At 40.4% G+C, this 25,542-nt stretch overlaps 1 protein-coding gene across 1 annotated transcript in view; it reads right to left on the reverse strand.

Annotated features, from left to right (window-relative positions):
* The window catches only part of xylt1 (xylosyltransferase I), a 97,217-nt gene that overhangs the window by 19,079 nt on the left and 52,596 nt on the right, over window positions 1–25,542 (reverse strand). Inside the window, exons 3-8 of the mRNA XM_061680306.1 lie at window positions 20,265–20,437; window positions 18,025–18,227; window positions 13,291–13,371; window positions 11,484–11,700; window positions 10,971–11,147; window positions 3,216–3,481 (exon numbers count right to left, since the gene is read on the reverse strand). Of these exons, the coding sequence (XP_061536290.1) occupies window positions 3,216–3,481; window positions 10,971–11,147; window positions 11,484–11,700; window positions 13,291–13,371; window positions 18,025–18,227; window positions 20,265–20,437 (1,117 nt within the window). The remainder of the gene's footprint in view (window positions 1–3,215; window positions 3,482–10,970; window positions 11,148–11,483; window positions 11,701–13,290; window positions 13,372–18,024; window positions 18,228–20,264; window positions 20,438–25,542) is intronic.

Genomic DNA, 25,542 nt, shown 5'->3' on the forward strand with positions numbered 1-25,542 from the left:
TTAGTTTTTATGCTTATCTCCGTGCAAGGTTGTTGGAAGCCACAGCAAAAATAGCTGACATGAGATACAAACAGCCCTGACACATTCAGATAAACCAGCATCAACACCCACACTCATACTTAGGGCGAGGTAACATTCATTTTATGCTTTATTTAAGTGAAGAAACCAAAGCACCTTGAAGAAACTCACGCAAGCACAGAGAGAATATGCAAATGTTCAATTTCAACTGCATAGTGTTCCCATCATATCTAAGTCACAGTTTTCTATAACAAGTGCATTTACAGGATCCTCCAGCAAAAACAACAAGTCAAAAAGCAACTTTAGACTTTCTTCTGGTCTATGTCTTTAAATAACCATTCAATGTTATGCTGTGCTGTTCTTAAAACTTTTTTTTTTTTTTCATTTTAAATTATGTTGAAAATTGTTGTGGTCTGTCCCCCCCCCCACCACCCCCCCAGTTGTGTCGCTCACTGTTCTTCCCCTCCATTTTATAATATCCTTCCCCTGTGTAAGTGAGTGATTTAGTGAGTGTGTGTTTGTGTGTGCGTGTGTGCAGCACGGGCCGGGGCGGATTCTGCTCCTGTTTGGAGTTGGCTGATGAGAAATGCTTGATCAGTTACTAACAACAACACGGTTACACTAACGCTGTTGTTAGTCTCGCCATTCTACATATTTATTTCGTATTCAGGCCATTCCAAATGGTTACATTTGCTAGTGTATGGCCAAAGTTAGTGCAATGGCTCTGACTGAAATCAGGGTTTGTTTAGTTGAACACTATGCTGATATACTTGGAGAAAGCCATGACTTATTCTATTTTATGAATGACAAGAGATTAATTGTACCTTCCGCCATATTGTGGAAGAGTATTTAATTGTTCAGTTCCCTTTATTTCACTGGCATAGGTAGGTGAAGAAAGATACATTATTTGCAGCAAATACATAATTTTAAATAAACTTTTAAATAATAAAATCAATTGTACCCAGGGCGCAGTGGTTGGGGATCACTGACCTAAATAATTTGCTTTATTGTGAATTATCTGGCACTTTTAGAAAAACTCAGCTATTGCTCTAGTCTCTGAATTTGAAGAGGGAATTGAGTCTGAGCACATTCCAATATTCTAAGTATAGGCCAAAGTAAGAAAGATAAAATTGAGTATCACATGCAGTCCAGTGGGCATTAAAGGTTGTACAAAACGGTTCACGTCCAGTCTGCTCAGTGCAATATAGTGAAGACAATAATTCGATAATGAGAAGAAATGAATATACACCACAAAGTTCATTATAATTGCACAGCAACAAAGTGATCACCTTTTCCTTGATGTAATCTTGACAACCATTTTACCTGAGACTGCACATGACCACAAGCACAACATGGACGTTGTAGACGTTTGACAGACGGAGAAATGTTTCCTGTGTGTAGTAGGCTTCACCCACAGGAGTTTACGAAATCCTCACAATGCAACAGGGAGAGAGAGAGAGAGAGAGAGAGAGAGAGAGAGAGAGAGAGAGAGAGAGAGAGAGAGAGAGCGCAATGACACTGGACATGCTGTCATACGGAGTCTTGCCCTCAGGGCGCAAACCATCGCAACTGACAGGCTTTTGACTTTACAACAGCAAGTGATGCTGCGCTCAAAGAAAGCAAGCGACAAAAAATAGTAAATGTTGCTGAGTCAAATATGCACTGACAGCTTGAATAACTATCAACTGCAGATCAGATGGCATTGCTTTTTTATATTGTTCAAAGAAATGCTTTGTCCCAATTAAGTTTCTTTGAGTCTACAACACTGAGGTGAGAAGTCATTACCATGTGCATAAAAGATGTTGTGTTGTTATTGCAATTCCACAAAGGTGTTGCTTTCTCGATGTTTTGTTTTGACACAGAGCACTTTTCTCTGTCAGGCATATACAAATTGACATTTCACACCTCTGCTTTCTGTTTTTAATTTGTTACTGTTGAATCACTTTGCATGTGAGTTTCATCACCTCAGCTATGACAAACTAAAGAAAAGTTAATCTGAAAATGCTCTTACACCAGATGTTAGCGAGCACATTGGCTGATGAAATGCTTAATGAAGTACATTAAGTCAAAATGTTCAAATTGCAATTTACCTTTCTAACCATATGCGGAACAGATTTTTGGAAAACCAACATGGAGTGGGTCAAACAATAAAATTATATGGTCTATATATGGCAAATTTTTGTGGGTGGGTCTTGAATATATCCCAGATGAACGTGAGTTCACTGTAGTGTATATTCGTGCAACAGGTCATGGTCTCACGTAGAAGTGGGATATTGTTAGAGAGTTTAAATGCAGTTGATATGCACATGTGAATGTACACTTACTGTATTCGCTACTTTATAAAGTACACTTGCACTACGCTAAGAGGTTACAGTAGAAGAGGCACAGCCATAATTCATATTTTTCGAAGATAACAAGCTGTCCTGCAGGCTACACTTTGTGGTTCATTCAATCATTACGCCATTGGAAGACGCTACAGATGGACACATAAGGTCATGATACTGGGTTGGACTGTTCCACTTAAACCATACTGACTCAGACCAGAAAAAGTGAAACTACCTTTCTTTAACTACATTTTATTTCTTCATTATTAATTTCACTGTAATACTGACTATGATTCCTCAAAGGAAATTAATATCTGGGATGCAAAATAAATACAGGCCCAACATTTTTAAATACATTCAATTACAATGAAGTGAACATAAAGAGAAACCAAATGTTTGACAAACTAATGTGATTGTGTTAAAATATGCTGTCTCGATGGGCAGAAATAACATTGGCCTTGGATCACTAAATGCTCAGTTAAAGCAGTTGGGAAAACTGTGCTGCTGCATTGCTGTCTTGTCACTTGCACTGGTCACTAAGATAAATTGAACCACATAATCACCGCCTTCTCTCTGGAAAACAGGCTTAGATCTGGCAGTGTTGGCAAGTCTGCATTTTGTTTGTTTAGTACACCGTTGAGATTTAGGTTGAGATTTGTTTTACTGGGCTTTGTAAATGTGGTTTCTTAAATAAACTAACTAGTTTGTATCGTAAAAAAACAAAACAAATAATCATAAGCAAAACTGGTGAAAACATTTCTCGCTATGATGCCATGCAGTTCTACACCACTGAAAAGTCAACCAAAATAATAAACTGATTTATGTGAATACACCTCTATGCTTGATCATGTGCATGTGTTTACATAATCTAACCTGCAGCTGTGATCCACTGGGTTGCCTTGCAGCGAGGCGGCAGCGCGGGCCAAGCCCAGTCTTGAGAAGGAATGATAGTAGGTGAGCTGTGTGTCCGACAGACTGGCCACACCATCTGGCTCGTCGTACACATTCTCCCAGTACGAGTTTAGGCCTGGGGTCCCCGGTGGAAAGGGTCCAAACAGGTAAGCGTCCAGATGGTTCACTATCTCCTGGTTCACACTGGCTTCAAACTTCCTGGCAAAGAAGGTGGGACGCACCGTTTGCTGCAGAGAGAGAGAGTGTGGGAGATGAGATAAAGGGACACAAAAAGAAGGAGATTAAGGAATGGTTGTGTGCCAGAACTGACAATGGAACAGACGTGATGTGTATGGAGGTAATGTATTGGCAGAGTGGAGACAGAACATAGAAAGCAGAGAAAAAAGGAAAGCAAGAATACATTGTACTAGTACTAGTATACACATGGTACTCCGATTAATATTGCGTTCGTGGAATAAGAATTAAACTGAATAATTCATCAAGGTAAGAGCAGCTTCATGTTGGGCGAAATCATTTTCAGCTGCAGTCACGGATGGTGTAGTGGTACATGTGCCTGACTTTGGTGCGGGCAGCGATGGTTCAGTTCCCACTCAGTGACGATGTGATTGTGAGTGTGAATGGTTGCCTGTCGCTGTGTGTGCCCTGCAACTGGCATTTCAGGGTGTAGTCCAACTTTCGCCCAAAATCAGCTGGGGTAGGCTCCAGTGCCCCGTGACCCTGAACAGGATAAGTGGTGTAGAGAATGGATGGATGGATTTTCAGCTGCAGATCAGAAGTGATATATATATATATATATATATATATATATATATACATACATATATATATACATATATATATATATATACATACATATATATATATATATATATACATACATATATATATACATATATATATACATAGATATATACATACATATATATATATATATACATATATACATACATATATATATACATACATATATACATACATATATATATATGTATATATACATATATACATTGCAAGCTTGTAAACAGTGGCAGTGGCAGGTGGATGTTGCTGTACAGAGTTACACAAAGTTACACAAAGCCAGTTTTGGGGCCCTCCACATATAACTAAATGAATTTCCTCAAGTACTGGACTGAAGTTCAAATTTGACTAAAGGTGAGTGACTGATGCCACCTTGTCCTGCTTTTCAAATCTGTTACAATTATCTGACAGCTTGAGTTATTAGCTACATAAATGTTTTACTGTTCCCCCTGTTCAGTGAATAATATTTATTAACAAAGATTTTCAATATTAATGTTTATCATCAACTAAAAAGTAAGAGGTAAAGAAGAACCCAAAGATCACTGTAGCTGAGCTCCAGAGATGCAGTCGGGAGATGGGCAAAGGTTCTAGAAAGTCAACCATCACTGCAGCCCTCCACCAGTCGGGGGCCGCATGGAGTTTGCTAAAAAACACCTGAAGGACTCCAAGATGGTGAGAAATAAGATTCTCTGGTCTGATGAGACCAAGACTGTTGGCCTTAATTCTAAGTGGCATGTGTGGAGAAAACCAGGCGCTGCTCGTCACCTGTCCAATGCAGTCCCAACAATGAAGCATGGTGGTGGCAGCATCATGCTGTGGGTGTGTTTTTCAGCTGCAGGGACAGGGAGACTAGTTGGAATCGAAGAAAAGATGAATGCAGCCAAGTACAGGGATATCCTGGACGAAAACCTTTTAGAGTGCTCAGAACCTCAGACTGAGCCGAAGGTTCACCTTCCAACAAGACAATGACCCTAAGCACACAGCTAAAATAACAAAGGAGTGGCTTCAGAACAACTCCGTGACTGTTCTTGAATGGCACAGCCAGAGCCCTGACTTAAACCCAATTGAGCATCTCTGGAGAGACCTGAAAATGGCTGCCCACCGTTCACCATCCAGTGTGAAAAACGTGTTGCATCATTCCCAAAAAGACTCATGGCTGTATTAGCTCAAAAGGGTGCTTCTACTAAATACTGAGCAAAGGGTCTGAATACTTATGGCTGTGTGATATTTCAGTTTTTCCTTTTTAATAAATCTGCAAAAATTTCAACAATTCCGTTTTTTTTCTGTCAATATGGGGTGCTGTGTGTACATTAATGTGGAAAAAAATGAAGTTAAATAATTTTAGCAAATGGCTGCAATATAAAAAAGAGTGAAAATTTTTAGGGGATCTGACTACTTTCTGTACCCACTGTAAGTCATACTTTGTAGGTACTATTTTGCTTCAAATTGTGTAATTATGAAGTGACAAGAACATTGTATTGCATTTTTTAAAATCATGTGTTTACATGATCAGAAGCTAAAGAAGTCAGTTTCCAAAATGCTTTGAATCCATTTGCATTATTCTGAGAAAAAGATTATTTACCCTGACTTGCAAATACTACAAACATTAATTTGATCTTCTTGAAGCAATTTATTAGTTCACTCTGAACATGTTCAACAAAATTTTATAGAAACAGAATGGCACGGCCAGATTCAATTTAAAATATGACCTTTATCTTGTTTTGGAAAAAGCTCTTCATTTAAACACAAACAAAACATATCCTTCGTAACATCATGCCTTGATATAAACATTGACTGAGAGTTTTATTTATTTATTATGGCAGTAAAAGAGACAGAATTCTTCTTATTTATAATTGAATGATTTTGAAGCTTTTATTTGAAGAGCACATGAGTACATTCCTGGTGGACGTGCTGATTACAGGTGAATTTTGGGACATTTCTTATTCTGTGATGAAACTGGTTGATCAGTTGATTTTATTTGTCCATAATCAATGTGATAGACAAAATGTTCATCCAATCACCTTCCCTTCTTCAAAACGAGCATTTTTCTTTGGAATACAAGACTAAAAGTCAAGCCAAAACCACATTTGTGGATCTCATTCCAATTCGGTGATTAACTCGACCCATATCTTGCCTTATTCCTTCGTGCAAATTGACATCTTAGTCAGATTTAGAGATTATAATCACAGATCTAATGCCAAGTGGGTAATGCTGTATATAGAGAATTTGACCAAGAGGGACGAAAACAGAATGTGAGTGCTTACAGTATATGCTCATATGCAACTTTTGACATTGAGTCTTTGGTGTCATATGAGGAAATGTCACGCAGCAACTATTGCATATTAATTGTACATTTTCTGAAAAATTCCAGAAACTTTCCATGTGGGGGGGGGGGTTATTCAGGAACTTTAGAAATAAAGTTGGCCACTGAATGCTCGCAATTCGGCACTTCCCTTTTTAACCCTCTTTTTCTATTGTTAATTTAGTTGTTTTTTGTAAATTTTTTGTTTTTTTGAGCGAGGGGGGGGACCAATCCCGAAAACACTCATTGATGGTTCATCCCTGCTTATTGGGGTTTAATTATTTCTTGTCATTATTTTGTATTATGTATTTATTTTATGTACGTATGTATTTATTTATTATTAATCATTATTGTATATACAGTATTATTTTCAATGCAATTCCAATGGCCGTCAGTTATGTGCAGATTTTTCTTTATTCGGTCTGTATCTATCTCCCGCGAATAGTGGGGTTCCACTGTATTCAGAGAAAGACAACACTTATACATTTCCACATACTCCTGTTAACTCCCATTTAAAGCAGTCCATGCAGTCAGTAGCATAAAATTCATCTGTTCAACTGTTCTCACACAGATTGTATTTTTTGCTTTGCCTTATTTGCTCTTTCCATCCACGCCAATCTCACCCTCTCTGTCCTTGCAACTGTATCTTGTTTGGCTTGAGGTGCATTATGAAATCTGCCGCCTCCACAGCTTGGCGAGTACACAAAGACTTTTCTTTTCAGCCACAGACACAAAACTATTAACCAATAGTTAGCTAGCACCAAGCACCTTGGTGCAACCTACTAAAAAGAGATCAAATGAACTTTTGGCACATTTTGGGGACCTCAGCTCTTTCTCTTTGCAACTGTCATTCCAGGCTGGCAGCTTGATGTCATATGGCACCAGATGATTGTGTGTGGTTCCAACATTAAATCAAAGGTGTAGGTGGGAAATTTTGGTGCTTGAATGTTCTCAGAACTAGTGGGTTTTGACATGCCCTTCGGTGCTGTCATAGCCAGTCTTTCCCACATGCTTCCCAAATGCAATGTGAAACACACTACTACACAGTGCTGACCCATTTAAAAGGCACACCGCCACTTTTTTTCTCCAGATTAAGTTATCTAAGGGTGATGGCAATTCAAAATAATTAACATGGTTTGCGTCTTGAATGCTGATGTTGGCAAAAATACATTTAAACATTACAACACAACACCTTGAAAGCCATAAAAAAAAATTATTTAGACTTTACTCTCACGTTTGACCCGAAATTCATATCATGGTATAAATCGAATCCGTTCAGTGTAACAGTATACAGTATATTACAATATAAGTTTCAGTGTAAAAATTATAATTGAAGTATTCATGAATTTCCGTTAATATAAAAAGTTTGTCGTGTCGTGTTGCATTATCGGCTCTACACACACATTGGATAGGATTTATTTAAAGAGCTTTTACCGCATACCAAAGAAACCTGAAGCTCGTTGAGAGTCTTGGATGGCAGCCATTAAGCTAAACGTGGAAATTTACTGACAATGACCGCATTTACTTACAATTTTTTTTTTTTTACTATGTCTGTGAGAGGCGGCAGGGTGACTGACTAGTTAACACATCTGCCTCACAGTTCTGGGGACCTGGGTTCAAATCTGACCTCGCTTGTGTGGAGTTTGTATGTTCTCCCAGTGGTTGCCTGGGGTCCTCCCATATCCCCAAAACATGCATGGTAGATTAATTGAAAACTGTAAATTCTCTGTAGGTGTGAATGTGAGTTTGTTTGTCTCCGTGTGCCCTGCGATTGCTGGCGACCAGTTCAGGGTGTACCCCGCCTCTTGCCCAGAGTCAGCTGGGATAGACTCCAGCATGCCCGCAACCCTCGTGAGGAGAAGCGGTACAGAAAATGGATGTATAGATGGATATCTGTGAGAATTGCTATTTAAACCATTCTACTCACTAAGACAATATTTAACTCACTAAATTCCAGTCTAGACTTCCTAATCAAGTTCCTCCCCCAATTGTCCCTCTCTCTGTCTTTGCATGACTTTTTAACGCAAGAGGCCAAATTCCCATATTTTATACAGTCTATGGTAATCTTCTGGTCTATCTCCCGCAATGTTAAGATTCCATGGGAAATTCAGATTTTGTGCTCAGTGGGATATCAAGTCCTATTTATAGTGGGGCCTGGCACGCTCCTGCAAAGCCTGCTTTTGTTCCCTACTTTTATGCCCAGGGATGGCCTTCACAGATACCAGGGTGCCAAACAAGGCCAGCAGCACTGCCGGGGAGCTGTGGTAATGTGTTGGCACTAGGGCGCCAGTGAGTGAGGCGAGACAGGCGGCAGACTAATCTGGCAAAGAAGTCAAGTGCTGCGGCTTTGACAGCTATGTGAAGGACAGGAGTCACGGTTGAAAAAGTATATGACTTCAAGCGGTATTTAACTGTGGCAGAACATTTTCACTTTGTGCCACAGATGTTACTTTTTAGCAGCTTATTAAAAGTCCAACTGGGATTCAGATTCTTTGACAGGCTCCCAGGGTCACTGCCACTCACTTACTTCCACTTTAAAAAGTTAACTATCCTATTCCTCCTGTTAACACCCAAGGCAAGGAGGGTCTAATTACTTTTCAAATTTTCACTTTCTACTTATTGATTATGAGAGCTATGGGAACATTCTGATGTAGAGGACAAAGCTTGGGGGCAGAAAATCAACTAATAAGGTTTGTGCTTGTCACCTAAGGGTCATTTTGTCCGTAAGATGTTCATCTTTGCTGCTTTTCATCAAACTGCTAGAGGGGAAACAATGAATTTTCAAAAATATTTCCGTTAAGAATTAAACCTTGTAAATGTAGCTAATTAGAAAGAAACTTGATTTAAAAAAAAATACACTGAATATGATCTCTCAAGGGGAAATTCAATATACACTCTATATACGCTCTATATATTTTTCTTGGTAACCACACAAACAGTTCAGATGTCAGAATGAGGGGGTGCACAAATTGTGACTGCGGCCCTGAGCTGAGTTTTGTAGAGTTCAGTGCCTTGCTCAAGGGCACCTCAACATTAGTCAGAATTCACACCAGCATCTCTTTAACAAATAGTTGCAATTTCTTTGTCCACAGTGGGACTTGAAGTGTGACCCGCTGGTTCCATAGGGTCCTTATGGATGAGCCGCTGCTGTTACTTGCATACTATTTTGTCAATATCCAATTAAAACACCAGTTTTTTTTTTTTTTTTTTACATTAGAGGGTACATAATTGTGCATGTTTTTCAGTGCAGCACTCAAAATGCTTTTTATCTCTGTTGACTATTCACTAATCACTTAATTAGGTAGGTACACCTGCAATATCTAATGAGATGTAATGTAAGTGTTGTAACATAAAATAAAAATCTAATATTGATTGCATTTGATTTTCATAGTCTGAGAGGTATTACTTTAACGATGAATAAAATACATTTGTTATTGTGGTTGTAGTTTGCCACAGAATAGAGCTGCACTTTAGCTGTTTCTAATACTACCAATGCTAATAATGAGCTAACCAATAATGTACTTCAGGTTTTAGTATAATGCAGTGCAGTTCTAAACTACTGCAATCTCCAACTACAATTCTAAACATATGATTAAATTGTCTGTGCCACAATCAAAACTATCAAAACTAAGCGTTAGTATCCCAACGACAGACTTTTGAAAACAGCTCTTTGATCTGTGTCTTGATACGATTGGATCTCGCTGTATCAGGGGTGGGCAATTCATTGTTCAAAGGGGTCGCATGAGAAAATGGTATGCTTGTCGAGAGTCACGCTAACGTGCTAACGTGTGTGTTTTGCTAAGCTGGTACTTGTAGATATGGTACTGTATTTATTGTTATACACGCAAATACTGACATGACATCACTATTTAATCAACGTTCATAGTCGGGACTTCCAAATCATGAGATAGTGTAGATACCCGGTTGTTGAAAACTACTTTTTCTTCCTCTTGGGTACGTGTGTCACGTTGCTCAGGAAGTCAGTCACTCAGTCTCAGACATAGACACAACAGGAAAGCGTAAACAGACTCGTGCGCAGCTTTTTCGGCTCCACAAACAGCCAAGATGTGGTTTGCGATGCTTGTGGGGGAAGAAAATACGGACAAAAACAGTTTGTGGCAACACAACAAACTTGTGAAACGCCTCAGGTTAAACCACAACACTCAATGCAAGGCATTTATGGGGACGCAGACAGAAGACAGCACAGTGTCATTCCTTCAGTGCTGTAGGCAGGCACTATCTAGGTAGAGCTGGAGAAAATGTGGCGCTTTCAGCGGCGCTAAGCACTGTTACTGTTGACGTTTAAATGACTAAATACAGTTGTGAAATAACTAACAAAATAAATACATGCTTAAACAAATAACTGCATAAATTCAGCTTGGAGTAAGAATGTGTATCACTTAGATAATCTCACATTGGCAAAAAAAAAAAAAAAAAAGAGAGAGAGACTTTGCCCTAGTAGATTGTGCAGGTGTAACAATGAAGTGGTCATTTAAAAGTTACTGTCACGAAATAAGAAACTGGTTAAATGTGTCTAGTGCGACTGACTGTTTCTCAGGCAAGTTCATAAATTACTGCAAGCAAAAAGTGAAATTAATGGAGGGTGTTATTATTACCTGGAAGCGGTGGAAGTCTACAGGCTTGAAGTCATTAGGGGAACATCCGCACCAGTCAACGATGTGCTTGTACTGGCATTTACAGCCCAATTTACGATTCCAGTTGGTGATGCGCAGGTTGTTATCCACCATACTCTCACAGTAGGCACTGTTCTCCAACACAGTGTGGAAGAATGACTGGAAAGAAAACAAATGGACATGTGGCGGAAACAGAAAGGGAGATAGCAGAGAGTGAAAACAACAGCACCCCTTTCAGTACTCAAGGGCAAAAGAGCAGCAGCAGAAAAAGTACAATCACAAAAAAGAAACAATTTCCCTCGTGAGTTGAATAGAGCCACAAAGCCAAGCCTCACGTCTGACTTGCACTTTGTGATTTTAAGTTATTTTTGCCTGCCAACAGCAATGACAAGAAACCTGAAGTTTATGTCTATGAACAATGCATCCTGAGTACAAAGCCTCGCTTACCTGTCACTCAGAGTTATGTAAAATGAAAATGTGTTGTCTGAGTGTTACCTCGGCAGGCAGCAGAGTGTAGGCGTAGAAGCGCTTCATGTTGGTGACCAGGTTGTCCTTGGAGTTGATGACATATTCCACAAACATGCGGTTCAGAAGGAACCAGTCGGATCCTCCATCCACAGAGATGCCCTCTGGGATTTTACGGTCACCAAGCCTCCACATGTGGGTGTCGCACTCATAGAAGAGACGATCCAGACCTTGTTTACGGATAAACCTGGTGAAAACAAAAGAGGACTAAATGGATGACACAGGTAGTCAAAGGTTGGCATTTGTTATCATACAGAACATTGGATTTTTTGATGACTAAAATAAGACAAATGTAAATCAATCAATTAGAGGTCATCTTTTTTTTGCAAATTTATGCTCAATAAGGGTTTTACTCTTGTCTTACGTGACAGGTTAAATGTGTTGTTGATATGTCACAATACACTTTCATCAACAGCTACAAGTGATACATACATAATAGATGGGTTTTCTACTGAGCATATTAAGTGTTAGAGGTGCGGAGTCAAGTTCAGGTCAACTCGCTGGGCCTTTTAGAACTTGTTGGTTTCATGGGCAGTGGAATTTGCGTGTCTCAGCTATCCAGATATAAATGATACATTATACTTTCATTCAATAGCAAGATTAGTGTCGTTTTTGATCAATAATTGTGATAAGAAGAAGAGGAATCAAATGATGCAATGTGGCTGCAAATGCACAGGACGTACTGTTGAGTCATCCTGAGTCATGCACGCGTGCGTTTTGGGGTATTTTTGTGTGGAGTGTGACGTCTGCTTGGCCATCGGGGCGAGACGAGTGCAGTGAGCTGCTGGTGGCAGCAGCAAAGATGGAGACTCACTGGGTCACCACAATAATAATGTTAATCCATAATGCATGAAATGGCAACGGAAGATGAATGCAAGTTGAACCAGTTCTCATCAGGACGGTTGTTCAGAATTTTGAGTTAGGGCCAGGCTTGGGGTATAACGGAATATATGTAACGGCTATACGTAATCAGGATACCTGAAAATATAACTGTTATCTGGTACATTTACACACAAAAAAACATATAATCAGATAAAACTTATGTTTATTAAAATATATGATTTTGTGGGATTACATTTTTAATGCAGGCGAGAAGGAGGCCGGTTGGTGATTTGAGCCCTCGCCTGTTTTCAAACTAGTGGGTCGAGCAATCTTTTCTGGGGTTTAGCAGCGCAACAGGTAGATAAATGGTCACAATTTCGCTCAAACGACAGCAGAGAAAGGGAAAAAAGGTTTTTCACAGTTGATGTCACCAATCATCGTCAGTGTTTCAAAATTGCCAGGTTGTGTGTGTGTATGTTCGTGCGTGCCCGTTTCCATTTCACTTGTTAAAACAAAAACTGAATCATGTGAAAAGGTTTTAAAAACTTTAAACTAGAAAATCTATCCATCCATCCATCCATCTCTTTCTACCCAGCACGGTGAACAAGTGGTTAACACGTCTGCCCCATAGTTGTGAGGTATTAGATTTGAATTCCGGGTGCTCTGGCCTCCTCTCATGTTCCAAAAGCATGCATATTAAACATTCATCAGACCAAAAAGGCAAGATAAGTATATATAAACAAAAACATATAGTATTGATATTAAATTTCTTTTTTAGCATATTTGGTGTTGATCCAAAAGTAATTATAAGTCAGCAAATTACATGAATTTAATGTTATAGTACTTGGATTACATTACATTACATTTTGTAACAGGAAACTAGTAACTGTATCGGAATACATTTTTAGAGTAACCCTCCCAATGCCGATTATGATAAATCCCAGAGTTAAGACACCTGGCATTGTCCCTGCCATGGGACTTGATGAAGTTCATGTCTCTGTATTTGGACAAGAAGGCCACCAGCTGGTTGTTTGTCCTGAAAGCAAAAGAAGAATGCGGTTACAAAATGTCACTGTGCCAATTGAAGTTCACCTATATGCCGTGTAAAGCAAAAGCTTACAGGGAATACACACTCTAAAAACGAATCTGAAAATCTGTCCTTCGATGTGAGCAAGTTGTTTTGGGCATCATTCAAATGGAAAAATGTAATGCAGCAATCAGAAAGTGAAGATCTTCATAAACATCCCTGTGAATAAAACAATATTATATTTATATAAATACTGAAGGTTGTTTTTTTAAATTTTAACAGAATGTTGCTGTAATGTCCCATTGTCCAATAGAATTCAATGTTTTATCTGAAAATGTAATAATTTTCTTTTCAAACTTGTGTTATGCATGTAATAGGTCAGAATGACAGTAATTATAACGTGAGTCGACAGGACACATTCAACATAGATTTTTAGAAGAAAATGACAAAACGCAACAGTTGAAGACATTTAATGACTTTAGCTGCTCTGTGTGTTTTTCCCGGCGGACTACTTAGGATCATAGAAAAGATTGTGTTGCCATTATTTTGATGAAAGACTCCATGCTGGTTTTACATTGTAGGGCAGCCTGCTCTCATACACAGGCCAAACAGGCTAAAAGCTTTGCTCTGCAGGCTATGTGCCCCAGTCATTTCTTCTGGTTTGGAGCCTTTCATGCTTTGCCTTTCGAAAAGAGCAGCAAGGCTGTGGTTAAAAGCTCAAAGATCAGTGGGGGGAGGGACAAGCACATATTAATGTCATTTTCTCTTGAAGGAGCAATTTCACAGCCTGGGGGCTAATCTTAGGAGGTCCTGAGCCATAAACTCTAACTGATGATATGCTGAGCAGACACACACGGTCTTTTTGCATCTCCATGTTCTACTCTCACCCAGACATGCATGCTGTGTGACCGCTAGTTTGCACATTGCCAATACAATATACATGCACAGAGGCACAAAAATGCCTGGAGCCGCACTCAGTCACACACGCACGCACCCATACCCACACACAAGTGTCATATTCCAACTTTGCCACCTGAGCGGTCACCCGAGTCCATTGGGTCTAGTTTGCTTACTGTCAGGCCGGTGGCTGCTCTGTTTCTCAGCAGTATTCACGCACGCACGCACGCGCGCGCACACACACACACACACACACACACACACACACACTCACACTCACACACACAATACTCACACTCTACCTGATACATCGAAATTGTGCAGTTTTTACCAATATCATAGCCAATTAAACTTCATCATAATGCCACCAATTCACTTCCATGGTCATGTTCAATTCATAATGTGCCCTTTTTAGAAGTATATGATCCCAGGGTGGAATAGTGCAATGTTATAGTTAACGGGTTTTTGCTAGACACTCAAACACATTTGGCCAGCATCACATTTTCTGTCATAAGAAATGGCAAAAAAATTATAATTTAACAAAAAAATTTATAATTTTAACTTAGTTTTGCTTGTCTTATTTATAAAATTAATCAATGGCCTTTTCAGAAGAGGATGACTGATACCTTCATATCCCCAAAATAACATAAAATAACATACTCACAATAATATTACCGTGTGAGTCACAAAATTCAAGACGAGGATCCTACAGTTATCTCACAAAGCTCAATTATTTTAAACACGGCTGTAAAGTAAATGAAAGGGGCTTACAAGCGAAAAAGGTAAGCACAAGGAGACTGTGTAGAAGATAAAAGCTGGGAAAGAGGGTCCTGCTCTCTGACAAAAGCATGTGTGTAACACTCCTTTGGCCTCTCTGGACATGCACACACATACACACGCAGTCCCCCTATTGGTGTGAGTGGCTCCGTGTTTGCCTTTGAGAGGCAGCCATGCGGCAGGACAGACATTATCAGGGAATTAGAGGGGAAATAATGCTTGTCTCCCATCCCACTGATAACAACAGCAGTAGTCAGGAAAGACCACCCTCTGCCACTCCACCCGTTCGGATTCTTGCCAATCCTTTACGGTCACAATGGAAAGACTGGCAACCAATTTTCTGTAATTCAGATTTAAACTAAAACAGGACCCAGGATTTAAACATATTGGATGAATAGAATAGACGGCTGTGCAAACACTGTGTTACAAATTACTATGTATGTAGGGTTTAAGTTGAATAAACCAAGTTTTAGTTTTTCTGGGGGTGTTTTTGCACAATTATCTTGTTTCATCTGTCTATTTATATCAGTGTTTCTCAACCGTTAACAATTAACCCACGGCATACCCCCCCAGAAAAATGTTACAAAAAGTACAATACTGAAATAATTATGATCTTGTATAAACTTACTCACAAATTTATTCCCACAGGATGAAATCTGGACACAGAACACAAGTGTCACAAAGCTGATATACTCGCAGAAAGCCATGACTTGAACTCAATTTGTGGTGGATACCCAGGTTTATTGTACCTTCTGCCATCTCATAGAATAGCGTTCAGTTGTTTTTCCGTCACTATACGTCACTGGTAAAAACAGATAAACCAAGATACGTGTAATTATCCATCCATCTTTCTGACAAATTAAGTCAAATTGGATAATTTCCTGCTGCACTCATGATTTTTCATGGCACACAACCCTGGTTGTGAATCACTGATTTCGATTTGATCATTCGTTTCAAAGATGAGCTTAATTAAAGGCAAATTATTAAAGAAGGATCTCGCAACTGATAAAAAGCACAGAATATTCCAGGTTTGTTCAATAAAATCTACAATATTATAGAATCTAACGTCATTGTTTAAGATAAAAAACATTTTGTTCACTGTAAATCACACTGATTTAGGAAAATGAACAAAACAACAGCATATATTTAATAACAATGCTTAACAATTGCAGAAGAAGAGTGTATCTTTACAGCCTGTCAATCAGTTTTCTTTTAGTCTTTTGCCACTTGTGCTCCCGATCCACAAAAAAAAAAAAAATACAACAATTTGTGTGTGGCCGTTTGTCCTGAATGCAGGCACTCAGGCGCACATTGCCAGCCTGTGTATTTAGTTAAGTATATTTACAGCTGCCAGGTTTAGCCAGAGAATCTAACAGGGAATGTAAGATACCAAGGTAACTACGTGTTCAGACCAAACGAGGATAGAATATGTCCCTGCCGTTACTTGGTTGCTTAATAGATGCAAGTCAAGAACAGGGGTATGTGTCCCCCCCCCCCACATTGGAGGTCTGGCACATTCATCGAAGAAACACAAAACTCATTATCTCATAAAACTCTCCAGACACTTCATCACACTTTATTATGCCAAAATAATAGACTAAAAGGAACAGATATGCCTGTCGACATGGTCAAATCCAAGCTGTTACAAATACACTTGCTCTGCAATGACAGAAGACACAAATTTACATACTGTATTTCAGAATTGTAAGGATCCAAAATATGTATTTCCCCATGCTTGATCTCGCTCCCTCTTTTCTCCCTGTCATTTCTGCATCTCAATTCCCTCTTTTGCTCCATCAATCGTTTCATTTCCCAACAGATGGGTCTTAAAATCTCCACTGTCAGCTATTTTTCCAACTCCATCACCCTTATGCAAATAAGGATGCAAAATACGAGCAAAACAGTGCTTTGGCACACTGGCGAATACATTTAATCTTGCAGAGACAGGATGGATTTGCAAGCATGCAGTGATGCAAGAAGACAAACTCAGACATGCTGCAGAAACATATTGACAGCATGTCAGCAGCATTCATCAATAGTATGGGAGCAAGAACATTAAACTTGTCAGAACAAATTCAATTACTCGGTTGTAGTTTGGAAGACATCAGATCCTACATCCCTTTGTCCATTATAACATCGTGTCTAAATCCAACTGGTGGACATCTGGCTGTGCAATAGCGATAACTCTTCCCTTGTAGAGGCATTTTAATTAGCTGCTGCATGGCTTCTTCAGAAATGCAGCAGAGCCTGAACTCCCAGAAGGACAATAAACTCACCTAAAGGAATTTACCCCCCAAAATCTTCTCAAGTCTACTTCCGTGACATCATGTCCAGTTCACATGCGCTTTGTGGACTTTAATTACCCTCTACAGCCTCTTTAAAGAAACACTTTCAAAATTGAGATCAGGTTTTTGGACCATCCAGTACACAGCATGCAGAGAAAGTCAATATGTATTGACCCTGGGCAATTAAATTGTAATCAGGTCACCATGTAACCCAGTGAATGGAGAACAAGCAAGGAAACAAAGACCTCGAATAGAAGGTGTGAAGGTAAAGTGTTTGAGAAGCAGACGTTTTATTTCATTGATCTGTTTGTTTTAGAGTGAAAGACTCTTTATTCAAAGCTCACAGTTAACCACAGAAGCCCAGTCCCGTGCAAATCGGATTCTTGCCATATGGACTGAGAGACCCCATATTGTCGAGCAGTCCTGGTTACTGCCTTCTTTAAAATAGTCCAATATCCTATGCACAGCTTTACACACATTAAAAAATATATATTATACTTATTGGTGTTCCTCAATGGTAGTTTGCTATTTATTCATTTTTGGCCATAACAGGACTTGATCTCATGTCCTCCGACTCCAAAGCCCAAGTCCTTACGGAGTGTATCACGCGCACACACACACATAGACTTTCCTCATCGCCTTTCTTGACCCAATTGCCCACCCCCAAGATTACAGATGATGCTGTGATGTCTCCCTATTTTACCTGATGGGGTAGTCAGCAGCACTGAGGTTGATGAAGAAATCCCAGCTCCAGTCCCTCATAGACAACAGGTCAGCCATACTTCGAAGGTACATGGTCAGGAGACTAGCCCCCCCCCAGATGGTGGCCATGCGCCATGGTGTCACTCTCACGTTGGGATATTGAGCAGCCAAGGCTTTTACCTGCCGATGGAGGTAGTTGGAGCGCTGCAACAAAGAAGACATATTTCATTTCAAACATTCTTGACAGCAATTCACTAAAAAGTTGATGGATTATGAATGTGTTATGCATATCAGCTGAACAATTAGTTTAAAACCAGTCTATAGTGTACCCCCACATGCTACAACTTTCTTAATTGCAGAATTCTGCCAGTATTAAGACAATACTGCTCAGTTTTGATCGAGTAAGTCTGAAACTACAGTGAACCCTTGTTGATCGCAGGAATACATTCTAGACCTAGCTATGCTAGGTAAGAATCTGCGAGATAGAGACTCGTTCATTTAGCATTCCAACTACTCGGTCGAGAACAGAGATGGGAATAGCATAGTCGACAAGATCAGACTATTTGCTGTAAGTGTGGCGGCACGGTGGTCGACTGGTTAGAGCGTCTGCCTCACAGTTCTGAGGACCGGGGTTCAATCCCCAGCCCTGCCTGTGTGGAGTTTGCATGTTCTCCCCGTGTCTGCGTGGGTTTTCTCCGGGCACTCCGGTTTCCTCCCACATCCCAAAAACATGCGTGGTAGGTTAATTGACAACTCTAAATTGCCCGTCGGTGTGAATGTGAGTGCGACTGGTGTTTGTTTGTATGTGCTCTGCGATTGGCTGGCAACCAGTTCAGGGTGTACCCCGCCTCCTGCCCGATGATGATCGGGCGTTTGCATGTTCTCAGTGTGTCTGCATAGGTTTTTTCTGAGTACTCCGGTTTCCTCTCACTTTCCCAAAACATGCATGATAGGTTAATTGAAGTCTCCAAATTGTCTGAATGGTTGTTTGTCTATATGTGCCCTGCGATTGGCTGGGAACCTGAACTGGTACCCAACTTGTCCAAGTGTTGCCAAGCAGACAAGGAGGCTTGTTATTGCCTTGAGTTGTTAATAAAAGCTTGTAGTGTGGACAATGCCTTGCCCTCTGTTGAAACCTTTTTACATAATACGACAGAAAGGTCAGACTGCCAGCCATTTGAAAAAGGAGGCGAGAAACACTATAGAAGTCAAGAAAGAACTGGGAACATGGGTCCCCTCTCTCTCCTTCTCGCTGTATATGCCATCAATTGTATTCAATAACGGTAAAAGTGATGTTAAATGTTCTTTTATCCACTTCATTAGCCATTCATGATTATTGCAGTGTTTTTGTATGTAAATCTATAGTTAGTCTCTACAAAACCTTTGTATTACTATTTTTTGGTGTCTGGAACAGATGAATTAGATTGACATTATTTCCTATGGGAAATATAGCTTTGGATTTTGTAAAATTCGGTTTTATTCAGACTTTCTGGAATGGATTAATCACGTAAACCAAGGTTCCACTGTATGTGTCATTGCAGTTTCCCAAATCATATTTATTTTGAAAGTTTTTGGAAAACAAGAGAAAATCCAAGTTTTAGTAAGTATATTGGTATATATTTTTTTTATTGATCTGGTAACAGTAATTTAAAACTGACATAGGCAATTTATGCTATTAGGCTAATGATATGAGATAATGCATTACGGATTGACCAGATTGCGGAAACTAATGGCATATTACATAATCAGTGTATGCCTCTTGCAGCATCCACAGCTGAAGAGAATAATGATCCATCCATCCATTTTTCGTGGCGCTTATCCTCACGAGGGTCGCGGCCATGCTGGAGCTTTCCCAGCTGATTCTGGGCGAGAGGCGGGGTACACGCTGAACTGGTCGCCAGCCAAATCACAGTGCACATTTCAACAAACAACCATTTGCACTCACATTCACACCTACAGGCAATTTAGAGTTTTTCAGGTAACCTACCATGGATGTTTTTGGGATGTGGGAGGAAACCAGAGTACCCGGAGAAAACCCACACAGGCACAGGGAGAACATGCAAACTCCACAAAGGGAGTCCGGAGTTGAACCTGGGTCCTCAGAACTGTGAGGCAGATGTGCTAACCAGTCGTCCGCCGTGCCGCAGAGTATAATGATTTACATTTTATAAAGTGAATAATTGAGTGGAAGTCTGCAGTGAAACCTTTACACCAGTTGTTATTATGTTAACTGGAGCTCACCTGATCCACGTGTATGTAGTAGTAGTGGGACGTGTGGTAGATGGTTTTGAGGAGACGCTGAAACTGACGGGAGGCGCGTCCATGCACCACCAGGACAAATGCTATTCGCACAGGATTTGATGGGAAGCGCTCTGCAGAGTCCTCATCCCACTGGATGACTGCATTGGCTTTCCCTGTACCGGCAAAAAAAGACAAGTGTTTTTATTCAGAGACCTTTTTTTAAATATTGCAAAATGCAACTTTACCAAAGATGTTAAGGTTTCAAGCAACTATATGCTCAGTTATTATGGTAATAAGGAATAATTTGGATGGATGCAGTAATTGATTTATGAAATAAACACAAATATTAGTCAACAAGGGTTCTATGGAACACTTTAATTGGTTGTGTAAGTGATTAGCATATCAATTCACTTCTTTGTCAGATGTGATTGTAACTGGGTCTGAAATGAGAAGGTGGACAGAGCTGTTTTTTTCACGCGGGTGCCTTAAAATGTGATGCCAACAGGAAGTGTCTGTCTTATCAGCTTATCAGAATAACCTGTTAGGACGGGCAAACTAAAAGACAGTTCACACAGTGAAAACACAAGTCTCCGTGATTTCTTTTGGCCTATAGTAGGAGTACATCACAAATGGACAATGTGTCATAGTTTCTATCAGGTACGACTACTGGAAGGCAAGATGTATTTCACACAAACGATAAAATAATGGAAGCAAATACTGACTCAGCCACGGCCCGTCAAGCCATTATCAAAATAAAAAAATATTTAGGATTTGGATTCCTTAGAGCCTGTCTCAGGTGAAGACAGAGAAGGAATACTGAAGCTGTTTAATCCCTAGAGGTCATGTTTCCTAAAAATGTCCCTCCCAACGCCACACAGTGTCTGGCCCTCAGACCATGTAATTACTCAGATTTAACAGCAAGTATCGAAGTGACAAGGATTGGTATCAGAAGCCTTCCCCCCTACTCTCTACATTTAAGGAGAGATGTTCAGCAGGACTCTGTCCAAAGATGGCTAGCGTTAACAACCTGATTATGAGGAACTGTCAGTACGTCCTGACACTTCCTGTGACTTGTTTCTTGCACTTCACTCTACTTCAGAGATTCCAGGAGGGAAATATTTGTGGTTTGTCTTAGACATAATGTTAATCACTGGCCAGCTAAGAAGGTTCACTGGTGTGCTTCACACATGGATAATTGGGCCAGTTGTTTCACAAAGGATTCTGAATGTGTGCCATCTGAGACAGCTGAATTAATGAGCACTGCTATGTGTGAGAACTTCATTTTGTGCTGTCACTTTTTGTTTTTTTTAATAATTGTGATATCTCCTTTGAGTCACTTTTACCTAATATACAAAATAGACAGCACAGCAGGAAAATAAAAATAAAAAAATCTCTCCTCTTGAGCTGGGTCTTCATCATTCTTCTTCACGCAATAAATCTTTTAAAATACTTATCTCATCTGCTTTCACCCTTCTTTTGTCCTCAATTACCTTGCATAATATCAGTTTTAAATGGTTTTGTGATGTGGGAAAAGTGGGACTAAATCCCCAAATCAATGTATGTTCATCAGTTTAGAACGACAAACAGATGGCGGGGCCATTTTGAGTCTGGGGGTTGGACGGATCAAATGATGCCAGTTACTCCAATAGCAAATATGCATTTCTGTATCTGCACCTATTAAGACCCTCACCAAAATATAATCGGTTCTTTCTTGATTGTTTCTTGGTTCATGTCCTGTTTTAGCGTAATCCAGCTAACTCTAGCAACCTTACTATTTATTGTTTTGCTATGTCAAAATGACTGCTGTGAAAAAAATCAGTAAAATAACAAAGCCAGTCATGAACAGTAATGAAAAATTGTTCTAACTGTAATTCTAATATGCACATACATACATTCTAACTCAGGCTAGGGTTTGCACTATAAATTGTTCTCTGAAGCTGTTTTACTGGCAACAAAAATGAGCAGAATAATTTCATTGGGGCTACTGTTCGCTTAGGTTTTCTATCTTTCATCCACACAAATTAAAATCCGGTGAAAATAATCAGTTGTTTACCAAAGCCTGCTTCCTGCCACATAATTGAAGCTAACTCAAATCACTGACGGGCTAATAAAAACTGTGAAGGAACTGTTCAATCAGAACGTTTGCCTCAAATGATTGACATACGGATGGACCAATCACTGCAAGAACAGCGAGAGAGATGCCAGCCAATGACAACATAGAGACTCTACAGTCAGAGATCGTCTAAGAGCACCTGACCTAAACAGAAAGGTGAGTTACAGTGCGGAAGAACGTTTGCCCACTGGGGCAATGAAATCCTCCACAATTTTACAATTTTGCCCAGATGCTGTTTGGTCTGTTCCCATGAAACAATATTAATGTTTTTTTTGTTTTGTTTTTTTTATAAACAAAATGCTCTGCCTAGCCCTGGAGCATCACAACCCAAACACACTATCATTAGCCAAGTTAGTATATGTTAGACAAAGAGATAGAACATGTTCCGCCAGCATTCAATGATGCAAATATCAGATCTAACGCAATTGCTAATCCAGCCAATGCTTCAAGGACGCAACACTGATCAAATCAAATTTGACAATTTTGTGCTAACAAGGTTACGACTTGAATTGGGATGGGAATAGAGGAGGGAAGAGGGAGTGATAAGACATTGGCAGGCAGCAGCAGGCAGGCAGAAGGACAGTAAGACAGACAAGTGATTTAATTTAGCTGTGGCGTTGTTATTAGGCCAGCCACCAGTGGAAAGGCTCTTTCTATTTCTTGGTGTATTTGTTCACACCGTCAGTTTAACTGGGGTGGTGAGTGGCTATGTGAGACAGAGCTTGGAACAGACAAAATGATACCCTTGCTCTTGGGAAGGAGAGTGTACAAACGTTGCAATGTCATTGTGACTTCTTTTGTTCTAGAAGGACAGCAAAGGCCTGCTGACATGGTGTGTTCATTCCAACCCCATCTGTGTAAATACAACGGCTCGTGTGCGCGCCTCACTGAAGAATGGCCACTCAAACTAAGAAAGTTGTGGCGATTGAATCTGACTAGCATCAATACACTTGAATGTGATCTGTCTTCCATGTCAGTGGTATATTATTTTAGTCCAGTGGTAACCATTGAGGGCACTATTCTTTCCTTCAGCTACATTAGTCTATTGGAAGCATTTTTAGTTGGAGGGACAACGGGAATGGAAAGAAACATGAAAACGCATGAAGGACTAGAGTTTATAGATGCAGGTAGTGTGTATGGTAGACTCAGCTGCCATATTGAAGCCTGGATGTTGGCATTATAATCAGGTAGACACCAATACTGTTTCAGATTAAGCGAACTAATATTTCTGTCTACAGTATGCATCAATCTTCCTACAATTTAAAGTGTGCTAATATTAGCCATTCCTAGTTGGGATTCCCAAATGATTATGAGGATTCATCACACTGTCCCTCTTCACTGCCCCGTTACGTTGCCAACATTTGGCCACGTTTGGCATTGTCGCTAGTCGTTTTTTGAAAAATTGTTGCTGGATGGAGGAATCGAAAAAGTCTCAGTGGTACGGGCCACACACATGCACATGAAAATAAAAGTACTTCTTTCAAAATAAAAGGACCACATATTGAACGTTTTATTTTGATCATACAAATACTGTGAGGGCCAGTCAGAGACAGTGGACGGATCGGATTGGCCCACAGGTCATACTTTGCCCAAGTCTGGTTCAGCGGGAGCAAGTTGGAGTGATATTGGATTTAAGACAGTACATCCCACCATCATCAAAACAGCAGAGAATACATTTTGGGAAGCAAATGATGTTCATGTCTCCAGCAGACTTACAGAAACTAATAGAATCCATGAAAAAGGTCCAGCCATTCTGACAGCTGCTACTTCTGCAAAACATTTCAAAATGCTATTTATGTTATTCTCTGTCACCTGTTTGTTGTAATCATCCGATTTTGTTGGCAGGATTCACAACCGGAATGAAGGTATAAAAAAAAGAAAAAGTGAGAATATGTGTCTGTGTTCGTACTTGAAAAGGAAAGAACTTTGTTACATGGCTAGTTTGAGATGACAAACAAATGAAAATTGGAAACCAATTTGGAGAGAATTCAAACAATGTCCCAATTTTCTGCAATACCAATTACACGTTTAAAAAAAGAAAAAAAAAAACTTTCTTGGATTTTATGAGAATGGCAATTGGGGGACATCGAGTCCGAGTGGACCATGTTCCATTGCCTCCATTGCTGAGGCGGCCGACCGGAGCTGTGGCCGTAAGGTGGTCGGTGCCTGTCGTGGCAACAATCCCCGAACCCTTTGGTGGACACCAACGGTGAGGGATGGCGTGAAGCTGAAGAAGGAGTCCTATCGGGCCTTTTTGGTCTGTGGGACTCCTGAGGCAGCTGATGGATACCGGCTGACCAAGCGGAATGCTGCTTTGGTGGTCACCGAAGCAAAAACTCTGGCATGGGAGGAGTTTGGTGAGGCCATGGAGAAATACTTCCGGATGGCTTCGAGGAAATTCTGGTCCACCATTCGCCATCTCAGGAGGGAGAAGCAGTGCGCCATCAACACTGTGTATAGTGGGGATGGGGCGCTGCTGACCTCGACTCTGGACGTGAGTCGGTGGAGAGAATACTTCGAAGACCTCCTCAAATCCACCGACACGCCTTCCCAGGAGGAAGCAGAGTCTGGGTTCTCTGAGGCGGGCTCTCCTATCTCTGGGGTTGAGGTCACTGATGTGGTTAAAAAGATCCTTGGTGGCAAGGCCCCGGGGGTGGATGAGATTCGCACCAATTCTGTTCATAACTTTTATGGACAGAATTTCAAGGCGCAGCCGAGGTGTAGAGGGGGTCCGGTTTGGTGGCATCAGAATTGCATCTCTGTTTTTTGCAGATGATGTGGTTCTGTTGGCTTCATCAAACCGTCATCTCCAATTCTCACTGGAGCGGTTTGCAGCCGAGGGTGAAGCGGCTGGGATGTGAATCAGCGCCTCCAAATCTGAGACCATGGTCCTCAGTCGGAAAAGGATGGCGTGCCCTCTCCAGGTAGGGGATGAGAAGTTCAAGTATCTTGGGTTCTTGTTCACGAGAGAGGGAAGAATGGGTCGAGAGATCAACAGGCGGATCAGTGCAGCGTCTGCAGTGATGCGGACTTTGTATCAGTCCGTTGTGGTAAAGAAGGAGCTAAGCCGGAAAGCGAAGCTCTCAATTTACCGGTCCATCTATATTCCTACCCTCACCTATGGTCACGCGCTGTGGCCGAAAGAACAGTATCCCGGATACAAGC

This window comes from Phycodurus eques, chromosome 6 (genome assembly GCF_024500275.1).
Source record: "Phycodurus eques isolate BA_2022a chromosome 6, UOR_Pequ_1.1, whole genome shotgun sequence".
NCBI lineage: Eukaryota > Metazoa > Chordata > Actinopteri > Syngnathiformes > Syngnathidae > Phycodurus > Phycodurus eques.